Genomic DNA, 14,863 nt, shown 5'->3' on the forward strand with positions numbered 1-14,863 from the left:
ATAGAGCATTTAGCCACATGCCTAAGTAGATACTCAATGAATACTGATTCTTTCTTTTTTTTCTATAGCTCGAAAATCTTAAAAAAAAAAATCACGGGCACATAAAAAGGGCTGGTTACAGCCATTCAATTGTAAAAGCAGGCCATATGGCTCAAATATTGACTATGGTACCCTCTGATTTGCTTAACATTGGCCCAGAGGATCCCACGATGATCCTTAATTTCAAAAATGTCTCAGTATTCTAAATACTTACTGGGCCACAGTGAGTTAGGCAGGCTAGAGCATGCTTGGGTGAAGATTTACATCTAGCCCATGAAAATACATAAAATGCTTATATTATATCTTATAGTACACAGATGCACGAATATAATTATAGTGCACGTATGCCAAAGGCTCAAAATAGCAGAACACTTGTTTAATTGTAGTTTAGAATTTCTCAAATCACAACCTTGTCCTAAGAAGTCTGTGTCCTCATGGCATTGTCAGCCCCACAAAAAAAGCAGGAAATCATCTATCATTTGAACGTGAAATCTCCCTCATATAGGAAAACATTTCTAACTAGATGTGTGGCTTTGGGCAAGCCACTTGATCTCTTCAACTTGAGAAACATTTTTGTGCCTACCACGTGCAAGGCTCTGGGACGGACTTCTGTGGGATGACTCAGATATGCCTCTAGGATTTGGAGCCTGAGTGATATGGAGACTGGAATGCTTTTTAAGCAGCAAAATAGGAAGGAAGCAGGAAAATAGCAGGAAGAGTTAGTGGGGGGAAAAGTGTGACACTTTTGGTTTTAGACATATGAAGTTAAAGGTCCTAGGTGGAGGATCCAGCCGCAGCTTCCAATAGGTAACCGAAATGTGGACTCGGAGCTTGGGAGAGTTGTAGCGGCTGGAGACATAGATCTGAGAGTTGCTCGAAGTGATAGTTGAACTTGACTGAATCTGTATTGATTAGGTTGTAGGTTCAGCTGATACAATAGTGATGCCCAAATAATAGTAGCTTAAACCAAACAGAAGTGTATCTTTTTTTTTTTTTTAAGATTTTATTTTTAAGTAATCTCTATGCCCAACGTGGGGCTCACACTTACAATCCCGAGATGAAGAGTTGCATGCTCTAGTGACTGAGCTAGCCAGTCTCCCCTAGAAGCATATTTCTTTCTCTGTCACATAAGAGTTCAGGAGTGAGCAGTCTAGGTCTGGTAGGGTGGCTCTGGGAGGTCAGAGACTTAGGCTCCTTCTGTCTTTTTGCTTCAACAACCCCAGGGTCGTGACCTTGTTCATAGGGTCCAAGATGGCTCAACACGACCACATGTGCACTTCCAGCCAGTGGGAAGGGGGGGGGGGAGTGGGAAAAAGACATGACCTGAAAGTATGATAGGACCAGAACCCCAGTCTTTAGCTAGACATGGCGGCCACAATAAAAGTCACATTTCTTGTGTCCCTTGTAGATAATTGGTTAAGGGGAGGTGAGCAAAAGACATGTGAGCAACTTCTAGGTCCACTCTGTAAACATGTTTTGAATATCAATACGTCTTTGCACACTGAGTCAGAGAGGGCAGTGTTGAGAAAGTCAAATTAACGAGAGTCTTCTTAAGGAGGGTTTTTTCAATGCTACAGACAGGTCAAGGAGGGTGGGAACTGAAGACATTCTTTAGTGGCCCTCAACCAGTCTGATTTTGCTCTCCAGAGGCTATTTGGCAATCTCTGGAGACATTTTTGACATCTGTGACAACTGGGGGGAGGGGATGCTGTTGGCATCTAGTAGTTAGAGGCCAGGGATGTTACTAAACAGCCTACAATGGGTAGGAAAACCCCCAGCAACAAAGAATGATCCTGGCCCCAAGTGTCTATAGGGCTGACAAGAGAAACCTCGCATTAGGGGATTAAGACAGCAATTCCCAAACTTTGCTACACAGTAGATGGCATCCGGGAGCTTTTCAAAATCCTGATGCCCGGGTCACACTCAGACCAATTAAGTCAGTATCTCAGAGTGAGTTTGATTACATTGTTTTTCAAATCCCTTCCAAATCTAACACTTCATGAGTAATACGAATGATTGAATACTTCATTTACATCCAAATTTCCAAGTAGCTGACAGTGTGACTCCAATCAATCTCTGTTATCTGGGAAGCCCCATTAGATCCATGTCCGTGGGGGTAAGACAGAATGGGGATTTCTGCATGTGCTCAGTGGTGAGGATGATCAATCCATTTTGGATCCCTACGTCTTTCACACATTTTCATATAACTTCTATGGGCTGGGCTGGGGAAGTTAGGGAAGATCAGACTCTTTCTGGGTCACGTAAAGGCAAATATATGATTAAGAAGAAAAAATATCTTTGCCCCACACATACCCACGTGATAGAGGTTGATCCTTACTTCCCCTCTCTCGGCCAATTTGCTACAAAAGAGGGTAAAGTAGCTCGTCCTGGAAAGAAATGACTTGGAAAGGTAGCACCACAGGCTGGTGTTCACGACAGGACTAGGGGCACTGTGGAGGGGCGGACGGAGATGCTCGGTAGGACCTGCGATCCTTATTGAACCGGGCAGGGGACCCCGGGTGACTCTGCCTCCTTCTGCTGAGTCCTGAAAGCAGGAGCTTGGCTCCCTAATTGCCCCATATGCTGGTTTTATTTGGTGGCTCAGCTGGGTGGAGTGAACTCTAGGAAGAGATGCATTCATTTTTAGTTACCTCACCAGATTGCTAATTTTCACTCTGGCGGCATAAATCACCATAATTGCTGTGAACCCCAAGTGGGCAGGCGGCTATTCTGGCACAGGGCAGCAGCTATTGCTACCGCCAAAGCTCTTCGACAGGAGGCTTGGGGCCCGGAGAGGCTGGGGAAGGAGTCTGGCATGGCTTGCTCTGCTGGGCATTCCAGATTCTGGATGGAGGCCCTGCTGGGAACTCACCCTCCTTCACTTGGGGGAAGAACTGGAGTTTCCAGAGGAGCAGTTTCTTTTGAGTTAGTGGCAAGAGTCTGCAGATTAACCCAGATCTTTGGTCCCGGACTAACTGGACAGCCGTTTACATGCTTGGCTTGCAAAGAGAATGTCAGCCCCTCTTTATTCTGGTCTCCTCCCATTAATGCACTGCTTGGTCGGGCTTGTTTTTTGCATCTCTTCTGAGGAAAGCCTTAAAAGTTCCTAAAGAGCAGCCTCAAACATGGGCGCCCGGGTGGCTCAGTCGGTTAAGTGGCCAACTTGGGCTCAGGTCATGATCTCACAGTTCATGGGTTGAAGCCCTGGGCCCGGCTCTGTGCTGACAGCTCAGAGCCTGGAGCCTGTTTCAGATTCTGTGTCTCCCTCTCTCTCTGCCCCTCCCCTGTTCACGCTCTGTCTCTGTCTCAAGAATAAATAAACGTTAAAAACAACAACAACAAAAAAAGAATGACCTCAAACAGAAACCAGAGGCTGCAAAAATATCACTAGAGGAAAAAATAAGCCTAATGTAACATGTCACTTTGTTGCCCATACTTATCATAGTGACTGGTAAAAATTTCTGTTTGAAGAAAACCAACCTAGGGGTGCCTGGCTGGCTCGGTGGAAGATCATGTGATTCTTGATCTTGGGGTCATGAGTTCGAGCCCTGCACGGGGTATAGAAATAACTAAAAAAAAAAAAAAAAAGACACTTAAAAAAATAAAGAAAACCAATCTAAATTAAGTTTAAGAAGCAGGGTCACGGGCTCCTGGGTGGCGCAGTCGGTTAAGCATCCGACTTCAGCCAGGTCACGATCTCGTGGTCCGGGAGTTCCAGCCCCGCGTCAGGCTCTGGGCTGATGGCTCAGAGCCTGGAGCCTGTTTCCGATTCTGTGTCTCCCTCTCTCTCTGCCCCTCCCCCGTTCATGCTCTGTCTCTCTCTGTCCCAAAAATAAATAAACGTTGAAAAGAAAAATTAAAAAAAAAAAAAAAAAAGAAGCAGGGTCATTTAAAGGATGATTAATTCATAAATAAATATGTGAAAATTCCTTATCATTCTCACAGAAGGTGAAGAGGTGGAGATGAGAGAATAATCTATTGTTTTTCGTTTTTCACCAAGTTCAAATTGTAAGGCTGTCTGGATGTCTGATTTTTTTTTCTTTTTTCCTGATATTTTAAAGATAGGCCTTAAAGTGAGGAATGAGGAAATTTGTGATGAAAAAGAAAGAGCCGCTTTTTCTTTTTAATGTTTATTTATTTTTGAGAGAGCGACAGAGTGCGAGCAGGGGAGGGGCAGAGAGAGAGGGAGACACAGAATCTGTAGCAGACTCCAGGCTCTGAGCTGTCAGTACAGAGCTGGATGTGGGGCTTGAACTTGTGAACCACGAGAGCTGAACCTGAGCCAAAGTTGGATGCTTAATTGATTGAGCCACCCGGGCGCCTCAAGAAAGAGCCTCTTGAGGAATATTTTTTGCCTAATACCATGACGTTTTGGAGAATTGCAGCCAAAGTATCCATTATTACTGATGGCATTTGATGGCCTAACAAGAGAGGGAATTTTAGGTCAGGGATATTTGGGGCAAAATCGAGGCTGTGCCTGGGCATAAAAAGATAAGGCTGACAAATAATGGGTTGCAGCAGGAGAAACTGCCCTGTGAAATGGCCCTGACCCTGGGCTGCCCCTTCTCCTCCCCCAGCTGCCCCCAGATGACAGGGAGCAGACCTGCTTTGTTTTTTGTCTTCCAATCACCTGCCCTCGTGTTTAGGCAGCAGAGAGCAGCTGTTATAAACACAGCTCTGCCACCAGCCCCGAGTGAGTGCAGCATTTAGAGGATTCTAGTCCTTCCTTGATCGTTTCCCACCACCTTCCAGATCCCTAAGGGTCCTTTCCAGAACCTACCACAGTGCCCAGGCACAAAGTAGAGGTTTAATATGTGTTTGGATGAATTGATTCAAATTTGGAGAAGAATTTGGAGGAAGAGGCAAAGGGGTGTTTCAGGACTTCACTTGCTCTGGGGTCCCGTCCCTATCAGGGAGGGCCTCAAATGCAGGGGCTCAGGCCATGTTTGTCAATATCTTTGGGTTGCCTCAGGGCCCCAGTGGAGCAGTGAGGGAGGCGCCATTTTTTCTGAAGTTCCTCTGCATTAATAACAGTAACAACTGAGTGGCAGTTATATGCTTAGAAGCAAATCATTCTGATTTTGCCTTCCAGAGCAGAGGTGTTTCTCCCGAGACCTGAGTTTTACCCCAGCAGAACAAGCTAGGCTGTGTTGGTTGTAGCAATACCATTTTGTTTTGGTGACAGGAAGTCCTGTGATTTTTCTCACCAACTTCCCTAAGGATGCCACCTTTCAGCTACACACACTTAGATGATTTCTGCCTTCCCCCATCCAATCTAGGGTTGCTAAGAGGTTCAGTACCTTCTGCTCTGCTTTCTACCTTCCCCAACTTCTTAGCCAAATGCCAGGAGCTGTGACTAGTTTCTGGGACAGAGCAGAAATAATGTGGGAATTGCGATTAGGGCCAAACACGTATATCAGTCTAGGAACAGACGTAAATGCAAAGTCCTTGTTACTACAAAAAGGGTGGTAGGAAATCATTTCTTACCCATCATGGGTGGTGGTGAAGGTGGTGACCAAGCATGCTAAACACAGGCTATTTATTTTAATATATATATATTTTTTAAAACATTTTTTTTTCAACGTTTTTATTTATTTTTGCGACAGAGAGAGACAGAGCATGAACGGGGGAGGGGCAGAGAGAGAGGGAGACACAGAATCGGAAACAGGCTCCAGGCTCCGAGCCATCAGCCCAGAGCCGGACGCGGGGCTCGAACTCACGGACCGCGAGATCGTGACCTGGCTGAAGTCGGACGCTTAACCGACTGCGCCACCCAGGCGCCCCTATATATATATTTTTTGAAGGTAAATTATTTACAGGGAACTGTCAATGGCTGTGTTAAGAGGGTCACAAGGAAGGTATCCAAGGAAAGCAATATAATAATAATGGGGGATTAATTGAATTGAAAAATATCTTTTAATATTAATAAAAACATTAATTAAATATATTAAGAACCAAAGGACAATTAGAATGCATTCACTTTTGGACTGCATTTGATTCAGTGTCTCTTAAGAGGAGGATTCCATGTGCATCTGTGTTTGGCTGTCAGGTTCCATTATCTATGCTTTTCTTTCTTTTCCTTTGGCTTCAAAAAAATTCCTTGGTGTTACAGGAAATATGTGTATTGCATAACAAACTTGCACTCCTGAAACATACCTATGTAAATAAAATTTAATAAGTTTTCCTGTTCGTATTTACTGTTGAGATGTATGTTCAATAACTCCCAAATAATTCTAAAAGTTTCCACAGTATTTTACTGCTCTTACTATTACCCATTGTGGTTCTATAGCCCTTTTCCCCACAGAGATTTTAAGACAAAACAGACTCTATGTCCCCCCCCCCCCCCGTTAAATATTGGAGAAAAGCAGAATATAAATATAACATTTTTATTTATTTTTTAATGTTTATTTCTTTTTTTTTTTTAATAATTTTTTTTAACGTTTTTTATTTATTTTTGAGACAGAGAGAGACAGAGCACGAACGGGGGAGGGGCAGAGAGAGAGGGAGACACAGAATCGGAAGCAGGCTCCAGGCTCTGAGCCATCAGCCCAGAGCCCGATGCGGGGCTCGAACTCACGGACCGCGAGATCGTGACCTGAGCCGAAGTCGGCCGCTTAACCGACTGAGCCACCCAGGCGCCCCTTTAATGTTTATTTCTTTTTGAGAGAGAGAGAAAGACACAGCACGAGTAGGGGAGGGGCAGAGAGCAGGCTCTGAGCCATCAGCACAGAGCCCGCCGCAGGGCTGGAACTCACAGACCGCGAGATCACGACCTGAGCCGGAAGTCGGGCACTTAACCGACTGAGCCACCCAGGTGCCCCATAAATATAACATTTTTAAAAGCCAAGAAGCATAGAGAAAGGAAGTCCAATGGAGTAAGTCTCTAATATCCTAATTCCAAGCTGGCAAGTTGAGCAAGTTGAAGGATTTTCCTTTCCATTCATGGGGAAAAGGAATCAGTGCAGTACTGATTCCTTAGGGACCTGGAAGCCTGGCGCTCTTGCAGTCAGCGAGAGCTACTGCTCCGTGGTTTGCTCTGCCATTTCTAAGCCCATGCTGAGATGTTGGAGGGACACAGTCCAAAGGCGCAGCAGGGTAATGTCGCCTGAAGCTGAAAGCAAAAGGGTCCGATTTCCTCCCTTTTACTTGATCGGAGGGTCATTCACTTCGGGGTCCCTTCATTTCCTTATTCATCACACAGAGCAGTGTGGTGTGGAAAAATCCTTAACGGTTAACGTTAACCGACTGAGCACCCAAAATTATTTTTATTTTAGACACAGAGAGATTGTGAGTGGGGGAGAGGAGCAGAGGGAGAGAGAGAGAAAATCTTAAGCAGGCTCCATACTGAGCATAAGCCCAACTCGGGGGCTCCATCCCACGACCCTGGGATCATGACCTGAGCCAAAATCAAGAATTGAACACTTGGGGCACCTGGATGGCTCAGTCAGTTAAGTGTCCTACTCTTTTAAATTTTTCTTTTTTTAATGTTTATATTTCAGAGAGAGAGAGAGAGACAGTATGAGCAGGGCAGGGAGAGAGAGAGAGAGAGGGAGACACAGAATCTGAAGCAGGCTCCAGGATCTGAGCTGTCAGCACAGAACCCGATGCGGGGCTCCAACTCACGAACCGCGAGATCATGCCCTGAGCTGCAGTCAGACGCTTAACCGACTGAACCACGCAGGCGCCCCAAATGTCCCACTCTTGATTTCAGCTCAGGTCACGATCTCATGGTTCATGGGTTCAAGCCTCACATTGGGCTCTGTGCTGACAATGCAGAGCCTGCCTGGGATTCTCTCTCTCCTTCTGTCTGCCCCTCCCCAACTCACAGGCTCTCTCTCTCTCAAAAATAAATAAATTAAAAAAAAAAAAAAGTTGGACACTTAACTGACTGAGCCACCTAGGTTCCCCCCCAGAAGGGGTTTTCACAAGAGAGGAGCCAGGTGGCTCCCTGGGGTCTCAGATTGAGGGGATCTGTAGTTAACAGATGAATTTTACAGTAGCCATTGTCTCTCTCAGCTTTGGGATTATAGTAACCGCCATTTGTAGTGTGTTTACTGTGCATTAGGTTCCTTGCACAATTGTCTTATTTCGTTATCACCTAAGCCCAGTTAGAACATTATCCCGGTTTATAGATGAGAAAACAGGCTCCACAGATTAATTTGCCCAATGTCATTTAGCTAGATAACAGAAGTGTTGTTTCCTCATCTGTAAAATGAATTCATAACAGAAGTAGACTATCACCTACAGAATCGCTCGAGATAGTTATGAGCCAAGAAGAGGCAAAGCCCTGGTAATACAGGGAACCTCTGTAAACCGAGTTTTGCCTTTTCCAAACTTGAATTTGGGTTCCTTTTTCAAAGCGCAGGCGCAGGCGCTTGTGAGGCGCGGGGATCGTGAACTCCCCGGCGCCCCTTGCGCAGGCCACGGTCGCCCTCTGCCGACGGTGGGTGGGAGAGCTCTCAGAGTGAATGTTTCCGGGCCTGAGAACCGACCAAGAAGCTGGATGGCCTGTAGAGGGCGCGGCCGGCGCCCAGAGTAACCCACTTGGCCGTCCCTTCCTTAGGCACTTCCTGTCTGATCTCTATGATTCTCTGTTGCGTCATGGGAAGTTCCGGTAGTTTTCAATTTACTGTAAACAACAGGGACGTGCGCCGACCCGGAAGTGAAAACTGGAGCAGGCCCCGAGCAGTTCAGAAGGCCCGGTAAAGCGGGGTGCGGGCAGCTGTAGCCATGGCCGTGGCCGTGGCCCTGGCGGGGGCTGTGACCGGAACGGAGCTAGGCCCCGCGGAAGAACTCGCCAAACTCGAGTATCTGTCTTTAGTGTCGAAAGTTTGCACCGAGCTGGACAATCACTTGGGGATCAACGACAAGGACCTGGGTAAGCTCGGGGAGGCCCCTGCGGCCTCTGGGTTTAGGGTCGAGAGAAGCGAAGGAGAAATGGGGTTGATAGGCTGAGTATTGTGTCCGTATGAGTCTCTTTTTCTCTGTCGCAGACACTCGGTCCTGCGGAACCTTCGGCCCGGGGTCCCCGTTTGAGAACTCTCCAGGCCGAGCTGTTTAGAAACCATTGCCCAGAGCTGTCAGTGAAACCCAGAGTGGCTATCGCTCCTGCTTCCTGTTTTTATTTTCCTCAGGTCCCAGTTAATTAAACAGCGTTAATAATAACAGCAGCAGCAGCAGCCGCATCATAATGATGGTGATAATGGCCGAGATTTATTGGCATGCCAGATGTTACGCACGGTGTTTTACTTATGTTATCTTACTTGGTCTTGTCACGACCCTGTGAGATGTATTCTCTGTTTTTCGATTAAGAAAACAAGGCACTGATTAATTAATTAAGTAATCCCCCTCGATATCACATATCAAATGTGAGCCTGATCTGGAACCCAGGTCTTTTGAGGTCTGCCTTTAACAGTTCTCAACCATTTATTAGGCGTTTTGGGACAGACGGTACAGGTGGAGAACCCCAACCGAGGAACTGAAAAAGGCTAAGGGCCTAGAGCTAAGGCCACAGAAAAATGGAGTCCTTATGAAGGCAAAGGGATGGATGGAGTCAAGAGCATGAGTGGAGGAATTGACCTTTGATAGGTGGAGGGATGCCTGATCCATTAAAGTTTTTTTTTTTTAATTATTTAAATTTATTTTTGAGAGAGAGTGTGCGCAAGTGGGGGAGGGGCAGAGAGAGAGAAGGACAGAATCTGAAGCAGGCTCCAGGCTCTGAGCTGTCAGCCCAGAGCCGGATGTGGGGCTTGAACCCACGAAGTGTGAGATCATGACCTGAGCTGAAGTCGAAAGCTTAACTGACTGAGCCACCCCAGGTGCCCCTAAAGTCTTATTTAAATAATCCCTGTACCCAATGTGGGGCTGGAACTCATGACCCTGAGATCAAAAGTTGGATGCTTTTCTCACTGAGCCAGCCAGGCGGCCCATTTGATAGCCAGATGGCCCACTTCCTTAATAGGAAGGAGAACAGAGAATGTGGTTATAGATGCGGACAGGTTTAGGGGTTGGTGGTAGGAAGATGAGGGAGAGACATCTATTTGATTGTTCCGCTTTCTAAATGAAGATGAAGTTAAGTCACCAGCTGGAGAGATGGAAGGGAAAGGGCATGTGACAGAAGGGGTCCGGGGAATTAGATTGTGTGACCTTGAGTAAGATACCCAATTTCTCTGAAGCCCTTTTCATCATCTATGAAATGGGGATGATAGTTGCTTTTCCCAGGGTGACCATATAGCACCTAGGAAGATGCCCTGCTGCCAGTGTATTTTAGTTCACTTTTTTCTTGCTTCCCAGTCAAGATGTGCCTGTCCTGTATCATTTTCTCTCATTCTCTTTCTCTTTTAGATGGTAATGAGCAACACTCCTGTAGTTTACTATCTGGGTAATATGTTCTTTCATTCAGCAAATACTTACTGAGCCAGTGTTAAATTGTTTCGACGTTACCCTCATTATGTACAAAAGTAAAGTGAGGTGTAAACTCCATGATTTTCTAGCCTGTATATAACTGAAGACCCCATTTAATTTGCAAGTAAGCCACAAATACGCTTTTTCTGTTTCTAATTCCAACACCATTTATTCACATGTTTATTTATTTAAAAGATTTTACTTTATTTTTTTAGATTATTTATTTTGAGAGAGCGGGGGCTCATGTGTGTCGGAGAGGGGCAGAGAGAGAGGGAGAGAGAATCCCAAGCAGGCTCCATACTGTCAGTGCAGAGCCCGACGTGGGGCTTGAATCCATGGACTGGGAGATCATGAACTGAGCTGAAATCAAGAGTCTGACGCTTAGCTGACTGAGCCACTCAGTCAATTACTTTTTTTTAAGTAATCTCTACACCCAACATGGGGCTTGAACTCATAACCCAGAGATCCAGAATCGTATGCTCCACCCACTGAACCAGCCAGGCATACCTACCCCCCCCACCCCCCCAATTTATGATGTGTGTTTTTTCCAGTACCACTAAGCAATTCTGTGACACCAGATCGGTGTCACTGAACTCAATGCTGACACTATCTGGAGATAGCATCAGATCCCACCAGTTAAGGGCTCAGGCCTGTAAGACTGATTTACCTTAAACTTCAGTTGCCATTCACAGTCCAGGTGGTCACCTGTGCTGAGCCAGTGGCTATAGATCAGAGGTTCCAACGACTCCCCTCCTTGGATTTGATAATTTGCTAGAGCAGCTCCCAGAACTTAGAAACATTTTACTTACTAGATTACTGGTTTATTAGAGAAGGAGATAACCCAGGGACAGCCAGACCGAAGAGATGGGTAGGACAAGGTATGTGGGAAAGATTGAGGAGCTTCCATGCTGAGTGCCCCACTGCCTCAGGTCTCCACTTGTTCACCTACCCAGAAGCTCTCCAAACCCAGGCCTTTTGCGTGTTTGTGGAAGCTCCATTATAGGAGGCATAATCGATTAAATCATTGGCCATTGGTAAGTCAACTCGATTTCCAGCCCCTCTCCCCTCTCTGGAGGTCAGTGGTGGGGCTAAAAGTTCCAGCCTGTAATCACATGGTTGGTTTCCCTGGCAACCAGCTCCCAAATGACATTACCTAGCGGTTTTACTAAAGTCATCTTCTTAATGTAGCAAAAGATGTTTTTCACTCTACACTTCCTGAAATTCCAAGGCTTTTGGGAATGCTGTGCCTGGTAAGGGGATGAAGACCAAATATGAATATGAATATGAATATAAGTATAAATAAATATAAATAAACATAAATATACACACACACATATATGTATTTAATGTTTATTTATTTATTTTGAGAGAGAGAGCGAGCAGGGGGAGGGACAGAGGGGGGGATGCAGAGAGAGAATTCCAAGCAGGCTCCCCACTGCAGAGCCAGATGTGGGTTTGACCCCACGAACCTGTGAGATCATGACCTGAGCCTAAAGCAAGAGTCAGACACTCAACCAACTGAGACACCCAGGTGCTCCAATGGACTTGTTTTTAACCACTAATTCATTTTTGGTAGCTCGGTTAATTTAATGTGCCCCCATATAATCCTGAAAATTAACAAAAAACAAAAACAACCGCCCTAATGACAGCTGCAGTGTGAATATGCTGCTGATTGCTTTGAAATAGACTCTTGAACATTGCATGTCTAGCACCATATGACTGACTTCTCCCTCCACATTTCTCTACCAAATGTGGGCTTTGAAGTCAGATTGCCTGGGTTCCAGTCCTGGCTCCACCATTTATTATTGGGTAGGTCAGCATCTCAAACCCTTAGCCTCCTCGTCTGTAAAATAGGGCCAGTAATGGTACCTACCAATGAGGGTTATGAGGATCATGGGGATAGCTCATGTGGAGCACTCAGCATAGTGCCTGGCATGTAGCAGGTGGTCAAAAGTCTTAACCACTGGCATTGCTGATACTAACTTGTTATGCGTAGGCTATGTTCATGTAGCCTGAAGGCATTTAGCTTTTGCTTAACGTCCTCAAAAAAGTAAAGACAGGGGCGCCTGGGTGGCTCAGTCGGTTAAGCGTCTGACTTCGGCTCAGGTCATGATCTCGCAGTTTGTGAGTTCGAGCCCCGCGTCGGGCTCTGTGCTGACAGCTCAGAGCCTGGAGCCCGCTTACGATTCTGTGTTTCCCTCTCTCTCTGCCCCTCCCCTGCTCACACTCTGTCTCTCTCTGTCTTTCAGTAATAAATAAACGTTAAAAAAAAAAAAAGTAAAGATAAATGCCAGCATGGAAGTGGTATGGTAGCACTAGTTTATGTTAGTTATCCATATTATTATTGTTATTTTTAGGTTTAAAATCCAGATGAAATCATTAACATTTTCTTGTGGGGCTCACAGTGTGAGGCTTATTATCTCAGCCCCTAATAAAATGCGCTTTTCTCCTGAAAGTCTCTTAATTAATAAGTAGCTCTAATATTAGAGATTTCAGGGGCGCCTGGGTGGCTCAGTCAGTTAAGCATCCGACTTCGGCTCAGGTCATGATCTCGCAGTTTGTGAGTTCGAGCCCCGCGTCGGGCTCTGTGCTGACAGCTCAGAGCCTGGAGCCTGCTTCAGATGCTGTGTCTCCCTCTCTCTCTGTTCCTTCCCTGCTCACACTCTGTCTCTGTCTCTGTCTCTCTCAAAAAATAAACACACACACACACACACACAAAAAGAAATTCAAACACTGGGCAGGTTTGTAGTGAAGAATTTGGGAAGCAGGTAAGTCTTTTATCAACTTGGAGATTGGACCATCCAGCAGCTGCCTGGCTCTCATATGTGGATTGAGTCTGACCTTGCAGAAACTGTAGAATGCATCCTACCGTGGGCTTTCATCAGGAGGGTGAGGGTGGGCTCTTGCTTTTGGACGTTGTTACTTCTGGAGTCTGTATGACAACAGGTCACAGCTAGTAGTCTCATGAGAAGAGTAGGAGATCATCTGGGACAGTGAGGTGTGCCATTTTGTAGGAATATCTTGTTTTTGTTTCTAAAAATTAACTAGAACATGCACGGATAATCTTGGGACTCTAAATTCTCTTTCTTTACCCTCACTGGATAGTACTCTTTGGTTTCTATGACTGTTGGATTGGCTGATTGGTTTTGCTTTTAATGTGCTTGAAAATGATTTTTTGCTCGCCTCCGTTCCAGTTTTAATCCCTTTTCTCGTTTGCAGCTGAATTTGTGATCAGTCTTGCTGAGAAAAATACCACGTTTGATACTTTTAAGGCTTCTCTGGTCAAAAATGGTGCTGAATTCACGGTATGTGTATCTGGAGACCCCTATTTTGTTTTACTGTCACTATTGAATTTAAATTTTGGTAGGATTTAACATAGGATTTTGATAGAGAAAGGAGAGAACTTGTACATACCAATCAAAGAAACCATTAAGTGTGTAATGTTTTTTTATGCCACTGAGCAGTGGTGATAGAACTGGATTTCCTGTGACACCTTCCTAAGAAAATGGGGTAGGATTTCCATCATTAAGTCTTTATGAGCGTTTATATCCTTGTTCTATGAATCCGGAAGTCAAAAACAAAAGAGTTTAGGTTTTGGAGGTAGTTCTAAACCGTGGAAAATAAAAATGGTTGAAGGGAACTAAATTACCTTTCCCTCCCAAAAGTCCAAAAATATCCGCTTTATCCGAAGCTACTTTGCTAGGTTCACACCACATCAAATTGATACTCTGCACTTCATTTGTTCCAGTTAGCTAAATTCAGCTATGCAGCCACCCTTTAAAGGTCATCCCATTTCTGACTGTTTTCAAGCACTGATTCAGGGGCTGACCATTTTTGTTCTGTTTCTTTTCAAAGGATTCTCTTATTAGTAACTTGCTACGCCTCATACAAACCATGCGGCCTCCAGCAAAGCCTTCTACTAGCAAAGGTGAGTAGGGCATCTGGCTGAGCTTCAGCCTCCAGAATGGTCTAGCTTGTGAGCATCCTGTAAATTGTTTCTGTCCCTTGCACCAGCTGCTGAGCAAGTACACATCCTGGTAAAATTTTCCAAATGACTTAAGCTTACATAACCAGATGAATTCTGATGTATCTTCGCGCCCTCCCCCATGCCCACGTAGTTTGTAATCAACGTTATTTTTAGGAAATTGAATTATGTGTATAGTAATGTATATGAATAATATGTAGAACAATGCCATGTTCTGTTTTTAGTTTGATGGAAATCTGATGTTAAAGTTCATTGTTAACCATTAAGAATATTAAATACATCTTTTTTTTTTTTAACCCTTTTATATGCTCTGTGATGAAACAAGATCCAGTCGTTAAACCCAAAACTGGAAAGGAAAAGCTGAAGGAACTCTTCCCAGTGCTTTGTCAACCAGACAACCCTTCTGTCCGGGTACTGATACCATTTTGAGAATGT

General features: G+C 45.1%; 1 protein-coding gene across 1 annotated transcript in view; it reads left to right on the top strand.

Annotated features, from left to right (window-relative positions):
- Positions 1-8,673: 8,673 nt before the first annotated feature.
- Positions 8,674-14,863, top strand: part of DHX8 (DEAH-box helicase 8) — a 31,484-nt gene continuing 25,294 nt past the window's right edge. Inside the window, exons 1-4 of the mRNA XM_025917402.2 lie at positions 8,674-8,917; positions 13,663-13,748; positions 14,299-14,371; positions 14,754-14,839. Coding sequence (XP_025773187.1) covers positions 8,770-8,917; positions 13,663-13,748; positions 14,299-14,371; positions 14,754-14,839 — 393 coding nt within the window. The 5' untranslated portion in view covers positions 8,674-8,769. The remainder of the gene's footprint in view (positions 8,918-13,662; positions 13,749-14,298; positions 14,372-14,753; positions 14,840-14,863) is intronic.

Source organism: Puma concolor, chromosome E1, assembly GCF_028749965.1.
Source record: "Puma concolor isolate L17-30 chromosome E1, mPumCon1.1.hap2, whole genome shotgun sequence".
NCBI lineage: Eukaryota > Metazoa > Chordata > Mammalia > Carnivora > Felidae > Puma > Puma concolor.